We start from the raw sequence: 16,146 nt of genomic DNA, 5'->3' as shown, positions 1-16,146 counted from the left end.
CTACAGTCCACTGGGTAGGCCGATCTATTCGCATACGTCTAGGTGGACACACCCAAGTTTGATTTCGCTAAGGCACAGGAAAGGGCCAAATTTCTAATGACTTGTCATAGCTAATCTCACTCACACGTGTTTATAGGGGTCCTTTAAGTTTATTTTTTATTAATTATAATACTTTTCTGATTTTGTTATGTTGTTCTGAAACATCTGCATCAATAAGAAGATTTGCTTGAATGAGTTTCATGGTTTAACTTCATAAAGACATGTCCACTGTTTCATTGGTACCTGTTTCCTTCACTCATTTGATTGTTTACCTCCAATGCATCCTTCAATGTTTTCGGAGTAGCCTTTTTTGCTGGGCATACTACAACAGCTGTCATGAAATATGATATATTTACTATTGTGTCTACTCCCTGAACATTCCTGGCATTGTGTGTTATTGCAGTTAATTAACACCTTCATAAGTAGCCCAGATAATGTAGCCAAGTTCATCCAGTTTAAAGAGATATGCTGCTGGACTTGTTTTGGTCAAAACAAGTCAAGGCCGCTCATGATTCTGAACTCTTTGAACGTTATGCTGGCGTCTGGTAGATGCAGGTGTTTATTCAAAAATATATATATTATTTAAGCCTACTGTTGGTTGACGATAAAATAATCTTTTTTTGGCTAGAAAGATTTATTTGGACCCTCAAAAGACCAGGAAGTCAACAACAGGAACAGAGGTGCGTATAAATGAATCGTAAAATATTGTTCCTGAACTGACGATGATAAACTTTTATGCTCATACTGCTAGAACCCAAGTATAATCAATGACCATATGAATGAATTCAAATGTCTTATTTTGTGTTGTGTTGTATCATGATCGTGCTCAACAACTGTTTACAACAGGTGTAAATGAAGCCTTGATGTTAATCAGTATGTGGTCTCCCTTTTCGTGGCGTTAAAAATAAAAAAAAAGCTATCGCAAGAAGATAACGTGCAAACCTCCGAAAGCAAACTAGTTCATGATACATCAGCCTGGTGTAATCTTTCTAGCTGCACAGTCAGAGTGAGACCGAACATGGTTGCATATTCCCTTAAAAGGCATTCGTCCGCGGCACTGAAACTGCAGCCCTCTGGCCGTGAACCACTCTCCTCACTTCGCTGGCCTGCAGGTCATTGTGCGCGTGGAAATAACTTGCGTGCGAAGGTGCAAGTATGCATGCGTGCGTTTGGGGGATTTTCTTCGTATAATGAGCCAATAATTAGTAATGTCATTTCTGTGGTCTCATCTAGGCTATTGAGTGTGTCATCACAAGGATTTCACGGGCCCCCTTTCGGCCATGCCGACTGGAACGAGAAATAGCAGTGATGCTATGGGTCACCTCGACTACTGATGTTATGATGGACCTGTTACAAGCAACCAGATGCAGGACCCTTCCCCAGACCAGGCTGGCCCCATACCGCTGGACTGTTCAGGCTAAAACGGAGGAAAACGTTTCCGGGTATTAAGCTTTATTGTTATTGTATTACACTGTTGTCCCTTTGAACTATGACATGCATCTGAATTCACATGTTCGTATAGCAACGAATTGGTTTGGCAATAAGGTGTACCTTAAGCCTATTGCATTACACTATAACCAAGATTAACCATAAGGGCCTTGCTGTTTTTCCGAATGAGTCTAATTAAAATCATGAAACGTTACAGGAGCTTTTTTCGTATGCAGGCTGTAATCATTATATAGGCTACCTCGAATGTCCGTGGCAATAACATTGCTATAGATGTGGGTTATTCTAGATCTCGTGAGAACAACTGTTATTGATGAAGTAGGAACTGTGAAGTCAGTGAGAAAGTGAGAAAGGGAAGTCTTTTATCTTAAGCGCCGTTAGCGCTATCTTGTGATGGTGTAGCGACATATGCAGCGACCCCCACCAGCTGCATGACAATCTAGTCCCGAAATAATCTCCGAGCAGCACAGCTGAGCTCCCTCCCCCTCGTCGCGCCATGCCCCTCCACCGCCGCACATTTCATCCGCGCCTCCACTACAATGACGAAATTCAGTTATTCCGAATATCTATCGCAACTACGAAATGCCGGGAACAAACGAAACCACGAGGTGTTCACGGCCACAGCAGACGGACGGAGACGTGCCGATAGACAACGGTCCACGACGCCAGAGTGTGCGGAGTGAGTCCCTTTAATCCTTTTGACAGCGCGCTAGCTGTTCTCTAAACGTATCGGTGCTGTGGTCAGTGTGAGCAGCGGGGATCCGTGCTATGTGTAGGCTAGTAAAATGAAACCTCAAGGCACTTAATCTTGCCAACGAAAATAGAAAGAAAATATGTCCTATTGTTTTTGTTTGTATTGATTTCCTATTGATCTGTCCTTGAACACACATACTGACACACACACACACACACACACACACACACACACACACACACATGCACACACACACACACACACACACACACACACACACACACACACACCATAGTGTGCCTGTATGTCCGTTTGACCAATGCGTGTGTTCCCAGGGGGCTGGACCCTGTGGTGCTAGCCATCAGGAGGGGCGACATGAAGGCGTTAAATGAGCTGTCTGTCAGCCACAGCCTGATGAGGGAGGGCCAAGATGGCTGGACACCTTTACACGAGGCCGCCTTCTGTGGAGAGACGGAGGCTGTGAAGATGATCCTGAAGGGTAAATACACGCAGCGCTCAAGGGATGGAGGGTTACCATTCCTGGAGGCCTTCCTCTGCCTTTCTTTAAAGGCGGACAAGGTGCAGACTTTTTACATACAGAGTCTAGGTGAACTCTGGCATTGACTTTTGAGGCAGAACTTTGTGGTCCATGTTCCATGGACCACAGAGTCCCCTTTGAGCGCCATGTTTACCGACATGCAAATGTTCCTCTTTATCAGCGTACCCGGCGTCGGTGGATAAGCGGACGCTGCAGGAGCAGACTGCGCTGCTGCTGGCCTCCTCCGCCGAACACCTGGCCTGTGTACGCAGTCTGCTGGAGGCCGGGGCTGACCCCGACATCTGTGGGAAGAACAAAGACACACCCCTGTACATAGGTGAGGCCAATCCACAAACATGTGTGTACACATACGTGCACACATACATACATACACACACACATACATGCATAAATACAGCACATACATACATACGCACACACATACATGCAAACATACATTCATGCATACATACATGCATGCAATCAATATAAACACAAAGCACGCATTTTCACATACTAAACATCTGCACGCATCCTACAACCTGCGTCCACGTCGTCATGGCTACAGTCCCCGTGTTTTTGACAGCGTGCGAGCGAGAGAACGCAGACATGGCGGGCCTCCTGGTGCAGTCCGGCGCCTCAGTGAACCAGCGCTGTGCCCAGGGCTGGACGGCCCTGCACCAGGCCGTTTCCCGGGACAACAGAGCGCTCTGCGACACGCTGCTCGGCGCAGGGGCCAACCTCAACCCCTCCAACACCCACAGCATCACGCCCCTCATCGTGGCCGCCCAGCAGGGCAGGCTGCAGGCCCTGGGCTTCCTCCTGGGGAAAGGTACAGGACCCGCTCCCTTCCCTGGCCCTAGGCAGCGTTCCTCCCTCCGATTGTGGTTGCGAATTAGCTGATTGGCTAGAAACCTTCTATTCTAACACAGCTACACAGCCATCTTGGCTCCTGAACGCCGGCCGGGGTGGTGTTGAGATCCAAGGGCCAAGGGCCACCGCTCCGTCAACAAGGCCCCGTGCAGTGTGTTGGGGTGTTGAAGAACAGGTCCTCTTTGTTGTTGTTGCTGCGCTAGGAGCGGACGTGAACATGGAGACATGCGACGGTGTGACCGCTCTGCATGAGGCCAGCAGGCACGGCCACCGGGAGGCGGCGGCCATGCTGCTGGAGCGGAACGCAGACGCAAACAAACCCTGTAGTTCGGGGCTGCTGCCGCTGCACACCGCGGCGGAGCACGGACACCAGGAGTGAGTTCAGCAGGCCTTCAGCCACACCTCTGTTCAGGAGAGGGTGGGATTACGATGACATGTAGGATGAGAGCGTGTGCATATTGATGATGATCAAATATCAATGTGTCGAACGATTGTCATTGTAGAATTGTCATTCCATTCGATATACTGTCCCATGGGTGAGTTTGTTTGGTAGTTGTGTCATGTAGACATGCTGCACACAGGGCTTACATGCCATCACAGGCTGCATTATTTCAGCCATTTGTTTGGTCTAATGGGTCTTCACGCTCTGTGTGCATGTCTCTTCCTCTCCGTCTCTCTCTCTCCCTTTCTCCCTCCCTCCTCCTCTCCCTCCCTCCCTCTCTCTCTCCCTCCCTCCCTCTCCCTCTGTCCCTCCCCCCTCCCTCTCTCTCCCCCCCTCTCTCTCTCTCGCTCTCTCCCTCTCTCCCCCATCCCTCTCCCCCCTCCCTCCCCCTCTCCAGGATCGTCTCCCTGCTGGTCCCGGTCACCAGCCGTGCGCGGCTGCGCGGCAGCGGGATCAGCCCCCTGCACCTGGCAGCCCACAACAACAGGCTGGGTGTCGCAGCTGTCCTGCTCAGGACTGGCGCCGACGTCAACGCCCCCCTGTCCCGCCAGCGCCGCACCCAGCACCCCGACCAGCGCACCTCCCCCTTGTACTTTGCCGTCGCCGGCGGAGCCACAGAGACGGCGGAGCTGCTGCTGAGAGCGGGCGCTAGCCTGACCCTGGACCCCGTCAGCCCCCTGCTGCTGGCCGCCCGGCGAGGCAGCCTGGGCGCCGTGGCGCTGCTGCTGGAGCACGGCGCCGACGCTAACGTGAGCGTACCGTCGTACCCCACCCGCTTCCCCGGCGCGGTGGCGCTCTGTGCCGACGGCGAGGCCGTGCTCCGGTGCCTGCTGGATCACGGCTGCGACGCCCGGGCCTGCTTCGGCTGTAGGTACGGCCCCGCCCCGCACCCTGCCTGCCCCCCTCCGGCCCTCTCCAGGGGCAGGGAGAGCCAGCGGCTGTCTGCTGCCCCCCCGCACCGCTCTGGGACACCTGCCCTGACCTGCAAGGAGTCCTCCGCCAACGGGACACAGGTGCGATGACGAAATGAGACGCGATATCAGTTATAAGTTGTAGTTATAAAATGTAATTGTATCTCTAGTAACTTGTATTAAATGGAGGAGGAAGCAAGGAATGTGTGCAGGCCTATTGTAATGATAGGAATGATAACAGAGGAGAATTGACGCGGAGCTCTCCTTAACTCTTTTGATCTGCAGTTTTGTGAATGGCTCTCTACCCCAGCTGGGCGTGACCGGGCTGGACCAATCGTAGACCTGCTACTGGAGTACGTGGGGAGTGTTCAGCTCTGCGCCCGGATCACCGAGCTGCTGGACAGCCGGGAAGACTGGGCCCCCGTCAGACACAAGACTCGTAAGTGGAAGACAAAGGCTCAGCCTTAATTATCCCTCTCCCCCTCTCCAACACACTCTTCCTCTCGCTCACACAAGCCCTCTGCCTTGCTCACACGCTCTCACACTCAATTAAAAAAACACACACACACGCTCTCTCTTACACTCATATGTAGAAGCATGCGCGCACACACACACAACAACACACACTCTGTTTATCTCTCTCAGTATCTCCCTCAAACAAACACACTCTCTCTTACACTCATACATGAAAGCACGCGCACACACACACCAACAGACACACTCCCTCTATGTCTCTCAGTATCTTCATCCAACACACTCTCTCTTACACTCATGCATGGAAGCAAACACACACACACTCCCTCTATCTCTCTCCGTATCTCCCTCGAACACACACCATCGCATCGTTCCCCACAGTATCTGTTATACATCGCGATATGGAAACGGAAACTGATAACACTACAATATGAATCCATATCTTCCAGTGTCGCCTCGTCCTCTACTGCATCTGAGCAGGATCAGGATTCGGGAACAGATAGGAACTCACCGGCTGGGGTCTCTCCGGAGTCTCCCCCTGCCAGACAGACTCCTCCACTACCTCGGTCCCAGTGGTGTTCAGGAACCACGGCTCAGTTCCCCGACTATTACTGAGTCTCAACTGAACTGAATGTAGATGTGTGATGGTTTTGGTTTGTTTATATGTGCAACAGTGGCCGTTTAGCTTGTTCCAGTGTGCACAAGGGCCTGATGATACTGTGTATTATACTCACTATATATCATGTTAATATGTTTCGATTGTACAACTATGGGTTCCAATGTTTGCTTGAATCAGACTATTTACGTTTAAGTTAAGTGTGTCTGTATTGAGTGAGTGCATGTGTTTGTTAACGAATGAATCTTCTGAAGACAGGAGTAAAGAAAGGTTATAACACTTTATTTGGAAATCACAGCTACTGTTTAAAAAGGTCAACATTATTTGGACAAAAAGTTTTCGTCTCTTAATTAAAACAAAATTGGAACATTTAAAGGCATGAGTTTGGGTCATCACTTCATGCCTAGGTAAAGTTGTTAACTAATATTCCTGAAGTGCAAATTCGACCTATGTAAACAACAATTCTAATAAGTGCTTTAATAACTGCTGAGAGAGTCCTACCGCTAGCTGGACACAAAATAACCAGGCGCTTATTTACATGGATGGAGACCTGCTTTCGTCCACGGTCATGTGGTACGACTTTTAGAGGAAGCCGAACACGCTGAAAATGGAGGACGGGACGGGGGGCTTGGTCGGTATGGGCTTCACCACGACGTGCGTGTGAACCTTCGGTCCATAGTGATGCTCAGGGAGGACCATCCCTGTTTCGGCTCCTGCGGCTTTGCCCCACAGCACCAACGGGGAGTGGGGGACCACCACGTGGCTCTGGAACACCTGTTGTCCGTGGTACTGAAAGGGGCAACAGCCGCAAAGACTCAAGTGGTGTGAGGTCATGTCCGATTTCACCCTGTCTCTGTCCACCGCGCCGTGTCGACTCGAGGCGCTTATTGCGGCTTTTGAGTCGTCAACACGAGCTCCTTTCCTTTCTTTCTTATCAGTCTCAATGTGGCTCTTTTCGAGACCTACCTGTAAAGAGTCATTTTTAAGTTCGGTTAGTTTAGGTTCTTCCCAGAATGATGCCGGTAATTGTCGTTTCCTCATGGGCAGCAGTTCCTGGCTGCCGGTATCTTTGCCCGCAGTGGTGCGTAAAGTGGCCACACCATGCCCATCCAAACGCGCCCCTTCTGGGATCTTCGTGCCCTGGGGTGCAGTAATCCCGGCTGGTCTGGCGCCTTCGGGCAAAGCAGCTTTGTGCGTGTGGCATCTTGGAACTCTGGAGTATTTGTGAGAAAAACGCTTCAGCTGCTTCTGTAGGTACTTCCGGTGGTCCACGGAGCGTCTGCAAGGCGCCGACTTGTCCAGGGCCGCCTTGATGTCGCTTGACGCCAAATTAACGAAATTCAATAAAGTTTTAACCTCACTCTCAGAACTCGCCATGTTGAAAAGTAATCCACTTTACAGGAAGTTGTCCATCTAGAAAACCTGACGAGAAATTAATTGCAAAGATTAAAACATTATACATATTTTCTTTGCCTTAGGTATGTTAGGAAATGGCTTTGACTACGCCATGCTGTAGTTAAAAACAGGTTGTTCGACCACCAGCTGAACTCACCAGTCCCACTGCCGGTACCTCAGCGAGCTGCGCTTTGAGCACTTGAAGAAGTTGAATGAATATAAAGTCCTTGTAGTTAGGGTGTTTCGTTGAACCAATCAGCGACCTCAGGCCCCTCACAATGCTCCCCAATCAGCATCCTTGCGCCCCGGTATCGAATTCTTCACCATTGCAAATTGTTGTCATGGAGATCCGCCAAGAACAGCCGCTTCAAGGGATGCATGCAGTATGTCTCCTCACATGCTGATGTAAATTCTGCTCCATCCACCGCCAGAGACAGTTGCACTTTCTAATCCTCCCTCCCAGTTTCGAACATAGGCCGTAGTTTAATAAAACCTCAGCAAACAGCAGATTTGAACTTGTTTTGCTGTTTCTTGACTGCTTTAGATAGGCCTATTCCCTCTCAGTATCAACAAGTGTGAGGTCAGCAGTGGGATTTGGTGAGGGGGGGGGGGGGGGGGGGGGGGGGGAGATCTAAAGAGTGCATAACCATGGAAAGAGGCTTGAATGCTCAAGAATCTTGTCTTTCTGTTTGCCCCCTCAATCGAGCGACACAAAGGCGGAATTACTCATTCAAACCTCGCGGGACAAAGGGGCAGGGAGCTGGATAGTACTCTTGCATTTGTAGTCAAACATTTAGAGACTTAAATCGAGTCGTCATGAAGGAGAAAGAGTCGGACAAAGACCATAGAATTGCCATCAGCAAACATTTTCCTGTGTCATATTATGGGGGTCTCCATGGCTCCCTCTGGCCCGCGGACAATAGCACAAGTTTGCACACTCGAATACTGTCACCCTGCCAACGCCAACAAGAGCCCGAAACAGGACAATCCCCAGAGAAAGCACGGGCTCCGCGGGAAGGCTGCAACAGAAGAGGCAAAGGGACTTGTGAAATGCTAATTGAGCTCCATCCCTCATTGAAGTAGGAACAGAGTAACCTCAGGTTCTATCGGGCTGGGTCCTCTCAGGACTCTCGCGCGGGATGAAATGTAAGGAGGCTGTTTGTTGGTGAGTTACCCGCACCGAATGCCTACCCGCCTGCACCCTTCAACCGTGCACCCTGTGGCCCGTGCAGGTAAATCGCCACCTAAAAGTTCCTGGTAGATTCAATGTGCAGTTTATAGATAGACCCATGGTTAGATAGATCCATAAGTGATATATATATTTCTTTATATAATATATATACAAATATATATTTATATATATTTTTTTATAGATCATATACATTTATATAGGCCTATATATATTTATATATAGACCTATACATAAAAAAGTAAATGAATATATATAAATATATTTACATATAGAGAGAGAGATATAGATGGAGGGAAGGATGGATAGAGGGATAGGCTACTAAATGATAACTTTTAGTGCTGTGCCAATAGGCCTGTATCAGTGTCAATAACAACAGAGAAGCTTTAACCATGTGCGGCTATGGGCTCTCCCCAGACAATCCTTTCATGGGTCGCATCCCTTCTACTCCAATGAGAGACCGGGACACCATTAACAATGGTGTCCCCCCCCCCCCCCGGCCTGTCAGCCCCCTCTCAGCCTGTCAACCCAATCCCGGCGTCTGACATGATGAGGCCGTGGCCAACGCCACCACCAGACTCCGACGAGACGCCAGATAAGGAGGCAGATGGATTGAGGTGATGCTTGATCGTTTCGTTTCTCCAAAGTTATCCCAAAGTGTGCTATCGTCCCCCGCCACGGAACCTCAGAGGACTAGGGAAACTGGTATTCATTAATAAAGTTTGGAACGGAACAGGTTTTACATAAAGTGCTGTCTCAATATTTTAATTTTGTCTGTCCAATTAATTTTGATTTTGTGTTCAGTTGAAAGTACACACTATAATGCCTTATGAAGTATGACCATTAAAATAAGCTTATAACGGGATATTTTCCCCAATCTTTCGTAAGCATGACCAGCTCGACGGTCATTAATCAGTTATAGATAATATGACCTAGAACAACCGAAGAGTTTAGAAAACCTTTCCACTTTTACTCACTACTAAAAAATAAAAAATGGTCAATTTAATGCGTCCAAGTAATATTCAATACCAGTTCTTACCACCAGATGGCAATGTTTCTCCATTACAAACAGTTCACTAGTCCAATCAGAAAGCGATAACCACACAATCAGCAACGACACTCTATCAAATGAATTTGTGCTGAAGAATATGCTGTATACATATAAATATATATATATATATATATATGTATGTATACGTTTTTAAAATCGTTATTTGTTTGTTTTGTTATCAATTGATGTCTGCTTATCTTTATTTCATATAATATTACTAAGGGGTAATTTGGCAGACACTTTTATACTAAACGACTGAAATCGGTAAATCCAGATACGTACAGAAGCATATTAGGCTGCAAACTTCGAGAACTGACTACCTATTATCACACAACGCGATTATATGAAAGTAGAACAGAGTGGGAATTATATATATATATAGCCGTTGGCCACTTTGCAGAAGTTGGCTCCCACTGTGATGTACGGCAGGCTGACTCTGCTTGCTGAAATTAGGTTAGGCAGGAAGGAACCTCAGCAGGCAGTGTTTTTCTCCTGTCAGATAATCAATAGTGGGATAGACTGGGACGGGGTGGAGAGGAGGAATACCGCTGGGTCACCAATACGTCAGCCCCGGTAGACAGGTATCCACTCCCCAGCTCTGTCTCCATGTGGCTTAAACCCCTTCATGGTCTCTAGACATCCCATGTCTCCTCCAGCACCCCTGTCCTCCTCAACGCTGCCGGGCTGAGATGTTTAGCCACCTTTAGAGCCCTCATCCTACCTTCAATCATAGAGCATCCTTATACTGACCAGATATTAGCACACTCATATGTTACTATGTCCTGCTGCATGTATAACGCCCCACATAACCTCTGTGTCGGGTGCTGGTGTTTTTTATATCGAGTACGTGATGATGTGAGAAAGCCATTCCAATGCTGTATGGAGGAACACACCTCCTACAGCCAGATATCACGCTACACTAGGCCCAACTGAAGTCCTCCAGCTGCCATTGAAAAGTCACTACTAGATAAGATTCAGAATCCAAATGAAATCTCCTCACAGTGCTCGGGGTCAGGCGATGAGGTGTAACTTTATTTATTATTATTATTATTATTATTATTATTATTATTATTATTATTGTAACAGCAAATAACGGCATCTGACAACGGCGGATTCTGGTCTCCTCCATGGACCAATGCACGGCTCAGGTCTAAACCCGACAAGCTGTAATGTAATATGGCCGATCCAGTGCTCTTTGTGTGATGGATGGGGACGGTGAACACAGGGGCCCGGTGTGGCTCCTCTGGGCCCCTCGGGGAGGGTAGATACGATCAGGTTTTGATAAAGAATTGTGGTTTCCTGTGATTAATACATTATATCTGTATGGCACAGGGTGGACTATGGGCTTGCTGGGCTGGATGCTCAGCGAATTACCGCCAGGTCCTTTTCCTACACCTGTGTTCCACTTTAGCAACATTTATTGGCTTTCAGTTTGAAATATGCTTTCATAACAAGAAAATGTGTATAGAGGGTGGCGAGTGCATTAATTAACACATCTGTTTGGATGAATTGTTCATGCATCATTCAGGTATACTTGTTATTGTTGTTCAGTCCTAAGTGTCTCTCTTTGAGCGCTGGGACGAGGACTAGGAGCGGTATATGAAGGGGCCTTCTCAGACAATGTCACTTCCTAGCAGGGGAGTGGAGTGGAGATGCGAAGGCTGTAGGCTACTTTCACAACTGCCTACAGTGAGCAGCAAAACAGCATTATGCAACTGCCTCTCAGAAGCTAGCTTTTGCAGTCTGGTACTTTGCTGTCAACTCTCTCTCTCTCTCTCTCTCTCTCTCTCTCTCTCTCTCTCTCTCTCTCTCCCTCTCTCTCTCTCTCTCTCTCTCTCTCTGTTTCTCTCTAGCTGTCCCACCTTTCACTTATTGTCTACGGACTAAATAAAAAGTAATTACAATTTCTTATTGTATTTTTACAAATATTTGTTATTAGGCTAACAAATCTTATTATCAGTATCATACTGGTTACAGCTTACAAATATATATATATATATATATATATATATATATATATATATATATATATATATATATATATATATATATATGTTATTGCCATTTATGAATATTAGAGTTTTTATGGTTTGACACATAAAACGAGCCTGAGAAAAGGAAATCTTTCTATTCCACAGAAATCTCTATTCTCTCTCTCTCTCTCTCTCTCTCTCTCTCTCTCTCTCTCTCTCTCTCTCTCTCTCTCTCTCCCCAACTCGTCGCTCGCCGTGACTCGAGCCTCCAGTTGACTTCAATCCGGTCCAAGAAGCGTCATCCGCGAGGACTCGCCTCCTGCACCGCACGCTACTTTGAGCTCCGAAACGCTAAAAGCACAATTTAAATGATCGACGCATCAAAAACTGGACCTTGCACTTAGCTTTCCGCGGTTGACCCCCCCTCATCTGGCGGTCTGTCTCTCGGACTTTGAAAATATTTGCCGTTAGGAGGACACTTAAAGCCTGCAGGCAGGCGGGATGAGCTGATAGGCGCTGCGAGGTGTACTTGTGTTCCGTGGCGCGGCGATGCCCTGGTATCAAACAGCCAGCTGTGTTTGGCAGGGAGGGAGACGCATCATTGAACCTGTGGCCGTGGACACGCGCTGGCTCGTAAATGTCCAAGCCGAGTTGTAAGTTACAGGAGAGAGATGTCCGATGAGCCCACATGCAGCAATCGTGAGGAATTGTACCGCTCAGCGTTTTGAGGTTTCCCTCTTCCCTGCAACTTCGATGGCTTGAAAAGGAGCCCATCTCCACTTGTGCATGAACTGAAGGAGGATGTGAGGCATGGGCCATCTACCGCCCTCACACTGCACGGAGTAGCGGCCAAACCCGGCGACGTGATCCTCCAGGTCGCTATCTGAGTGCCAATAAAAAACTACTTTCGAGATATGAATTATCGACTTGATTTTCAGGCCGTTTCATCCTATTGCTTGTCTTACGCTACCGACATCGGGATTTCAAGAGGAACATGATTGGGGACAGAAACTATTTCTGGAGCCGTCAGTCACAGATTTCGCCGCTGAATCGGCCTGGATGTTGATTTCCCCAACAGTCCAGTCCTATGTGTACTGCATTCATCCATTGGAAACGCTGCTTAGTGTCTTGGAGAACAGCGCAGGAGGAATGCTGGTCCAAGATCTTATGCCATTTACTCTAAGTTGGTGGCCTTTCTTCTTCGGTCATTGCCTCCTCTCTCTGGTTTTACTCTCATGCCAGGTAAGGCTCACGTTGGGACGCCGCGTCACTTGTCATTTAACGGATGAGTAGACAGGACACAAGCGTAACCGGAGTTAATTGCTATGCAAATGAGATTGACTATAGCTCTGATCATGCCTACGTTTAAGCAAACTTTTGTTTTGCGTGAATACACGTTTGTGTCTGCACCTCATCCAACGCCAGCACTGAGGGTTTGAAGTTATCCAGACTAACGTTTCTTATTTGGTTTCATCAATGTGGAATTCATTGGCAATCTAACTAAAGAAATACAAATGTCCCCCCCCCCCTCACACACACACACACACACACACACACACACACACACACACACACACCAGATACTAATACAACAAACATAGAGCAGCGAGGCTGCGTTTCTCTGCTCACAATTTTCTAAAGTATTCCACATGAGGAAGCCTGCAGCAAAGCATATGTTATGAGTTTTATAACCTCTGCCCTGCTGCTGCCTACAGATAGTGGTGCGTTAAGTGTGTGTGTGTGTGTGTGTGTGTGTGTGTGTGTGTGTGTGTGTGTGTGTGTGTGTGTGTGTAAACGCGGTGTTGCCAGGGTTCATGTGTAATGTGATCTGCTGGAGTGTGCCCACGCAGCGACGCTCCACTCTTGGGGCAGCCGGCTGCCCACTCGAGTGGTGGAGGTGGAGTGGTGATGATGCTGGTGGAGGTGGAGTGGTGCTGATGCTGGTGGAGGTGGAGTGGTGCTGATGCTGGTGGAGGTGGAGTGGTGATGATGCTGGTGGAGGTGGAGTGGTGATGATGCTGGTGGAGGTGGAGTGGTGATGATGCTGGTGGAGGTGGAGTGGTGATGATGCTGGTGGAGGTGGAGTGGTGATGATGCTGGTGGTGGTGGAGGTGGTGATGATGCTGGTGGTGGTGGAGGTGGAGTGGTGATGATGCTGGTGGAGGTGGAGGTGGTGATGATGCTGGTGGTGGTGGAGGTGGTGATGATGCTGGTGGTGGTTGAGGTGGAGTGGTGATGATGCTGGTGGAGGTGGAGTGGTGATGATGGTGGTGGAGGTGGAGTGGTGCTGATGCTGGTGGTGGTGGAGGTGGAGTGGTGCTGATGCTGGTGGTGGTGGTGGTGATGGTGATGCTGGTGGAGGTGGTGGTGATGATAATTGTCATGGAGGTGGGGATGCGGGTGGTGGTGGTGGTGGTCGTAGTGGTGGTGCTGGTGGTGCTGGTGGTGAGATGGTTGTGGTGGTGGATGGGTGCTTGGGGTCTAGGTGGTGATAATAGTGGTGGTGGGTGGGAAGTTTCTCAGTGGGAAACTGTCTGTGGCTCCAGCAGCCGGAGGCTCTCTCACACACACACACACACACACACACACACACACACACACACACACACACACACACACACACACACACACACACACACACACACACACACACACACTTAACCCCACCCACCCACCCATTGACACACACCCACTGACACACACACAAACACACATACATAAGCGCACAACATAACACAACAGGAGCCCCACGCCACTCCTCCGTGTTTATCTCCGCAGCAGAGTGATGACTCGTTAGCGCGCAGCCGGAGCAGCCGCGATGTTCGGGGAGGGGCCGTGACGCGGGGGGCCCACCAGGGGGTCTGTGACGGGCTGTCAGGTGGCCGGCGCTCCGGCTGACGAGGAGAGAGAGAGATGGAGAGCGAGAGAGAGACTATGACGTGTTTAGTGCACTCTGGTTTTTCTGGGTATACCTTACATGACCGCTTCTCTCTTCCCTCTCCCCCGCCCACCCACCCCCACTCTCTCTCTCTCTCTCTGTCACTCCTTCCCTCCCTCCCTCCCTCCCCTCCCTCCCTCTCTCTCTGTCTCCCCCCCCTATTCTCTCCCTCCCCCCTTTTCTCTTTCTCTCTCTCTATCTCTGTCCATCTCCACCAGGGTGAGCTCCAGAGGTCACAGAGGTCATGCTCACAGACCGTGGCGGAGAGAGTCAGCGAGCAGTGCCAGCTGGCATGCCACTGTCGGAGGTACCCGCCCCTGCCTCCCCCGCCTCCTCCCCCGCCTCCCCCGCGGCTCCTGGAGACCACAGGTAAGGCCCACCGCTCTCAGGCTTCCAGTTTACATAGTCTCTCTCTGTCTCTCTCTCTCTCTCTCTCTCGGTGGTAGCCATAGAGGTGCAGCTGCTGAAGCTGCTGTCTCTCTCTGTTTTGGCATCAAGTGTTTCCATTGCAGACCAAAGCTTAAGCAGAGATCTGAGAGTAATTGGGGTGTGCGTGGGTCACGTTAGTGAGTGTGTGTGCATATGCATGGATGCTTGTGTGTGTGTGTGTGTGTGTGTGTGTGTGTGTGTGTGTGTGTGTGTGTGTGTGTGTGTGGTGGGTGGGCATGCATACCTGTGTGTGTGTGTGTTGTGTGTGTAGGTGTTTGGGTGTGTGTGTGGATGTGTGTGCGTATTCTTGTGTGTTTGGGGGTTGTGTGTATGTATGTGTTTGTGTGGGTTGCTTCTGGGTGTGTTTGGGTGTGCGTGTGTGTCTGAGGGTGTGTCTGCGTGTGTGTCTGTGCCGGTTGTGTGTGTGGTGTGTGTGTTTGTGTGTTTGTGTGTGCGGGTTGTGTGACTGTGTGTGGGTTTGTGTCTTGGTTGTCTTTGGGCGTTTGTGTGTGTATACGTGTGTTGGTGTGTGTGTGTTTGTGTGTCTGCGTAGTGTGTGTGTGTGTATATATGTTTATGTGTGTGTGTGTGTGGGGGGGGGGGGGGGGGGGGGTAGTGTGTGTGGCAGAGCTGGCAGGATGTTGACAGCTGAACACAGGACTAATGTATGCGCGGGGGCTGACCTCCGGGAGTTACCCAGCTGCCAGTGAAACCTCGGCCCGCTGGGCTGCCATGCTCAGGGGCTCAGCGGCGGGGGGGGATCCCCCCGCAGGAGCTCTGATTAAAAGGCAGATCGGTTAATTAAATTAGTGTTAGTTTGATAAGAGGCTAATGAAACGCCCAAGTGGCTGCAGCTTCCCTTCTGAAGTCGAGCCGGCAGTGGCAAGGGACTTGACGGTGTGTGTGTGTATGTGTGTGTGTATGTCTGTGTGCGTGCACTCGTCTGTGTGTGTGTGTGTGTGTGTGTGTGTGTGTGTGTGTGTGTGTGTTTGCGTTGTTGTGTGTGTATGTGTGTGTGTGTGTTTGTATTTGTGTGTGTGTATGTTTGTGTGTCTGTGTGTGTGTGTGTGCTTGTGTGTGTGTGTGTGTGTGTGTGTGCATGTGCATGTCTATATGTGTGTGTAATTGTATGTGTGTG

General features: G+C 49.3%; 3 protein-coding genes across 3 annotated transcripts in view; 2 read left to right on the top strand and 1 right to left on the bottom strand.

Moving 5' to 3' along the window:
• Nucleotides 1-1,319: 1,319 nt before the first annotated feature.
• asb2b (ankyrin repeat and SOCS box containing 2b) lies at nt 1,320-6,408 on the top strand (the record flags this gene model as incomplete). Its single annotated transcript, XM_079752096.1, is given in 9 exon segments — nt 1,320-1,352; nt 1,354-1,481; nt 2,515-2,678; nt 2,899-3,054; nt 3,304-3,549; nt 3,794-3,965; nt 4,430-5,045; nt 5,229-5,382; nt 5,867-6,408. Coding segments are annotated over 9 exon segments (1,851 nt in total). The 3' UTR covers nt 6,049-6,408.
• A 207-nt stretch (nt 6,409-6,615) lies between these two features.
• LOC307087449 (protein FAM181A-like) lies at nt 6,616-7,410 on the bottom strand (the record flags this gene model as incomplete). The annotated part of the gene is made up of 1 exon (XM_079753038.1): nt 6,616-7,410. The coding sequence occupies one exon, from the start codon at nt 7,408-7,410 to the stop codon at nt 6,616-6,618; it is 795 nt and encodes a 264-aa protein (XP_079609164.1).
• Nucleotides 7,411-12,700: 5,290 nt separating this feature from the next.
• prima1 (proline rich membrane anchor 1) overlaps nt 12,701-16,146 on the top strand; it is a gene marked incomplete at both ends in the record, with an annotated part of 11,535 nt that continues 8,089 nt past the window's right edge. The window contains 2 exons of the mRNA XM_079753024.1: nt 12,701-12,883; nt 14,798-14,948. Of these exons, the coding sequence (XP_079609150.1) occupies nt 12,701-12,883; nt 14,798-14,948 (334 nt within the window). The remainder of the gene's footprint in view (nt 12,884-14,797; nt 14,949-16,146) is intronic.

This window comes from Pollachius pollachius (assembly GCF_949987615.1).
Source record: "Pollachius pollachius genome assembly, chromosome: 15".
Taxonomy (NCBI): Eukaryota; Metazoa; Chordata; class Actinopteri; order Gadiformes; family Gadidae; genus Pollachius; species Pollachius pollachius.
This window is presented reverse-complemented; position numbering and strand designations above follow the sequence as displayed.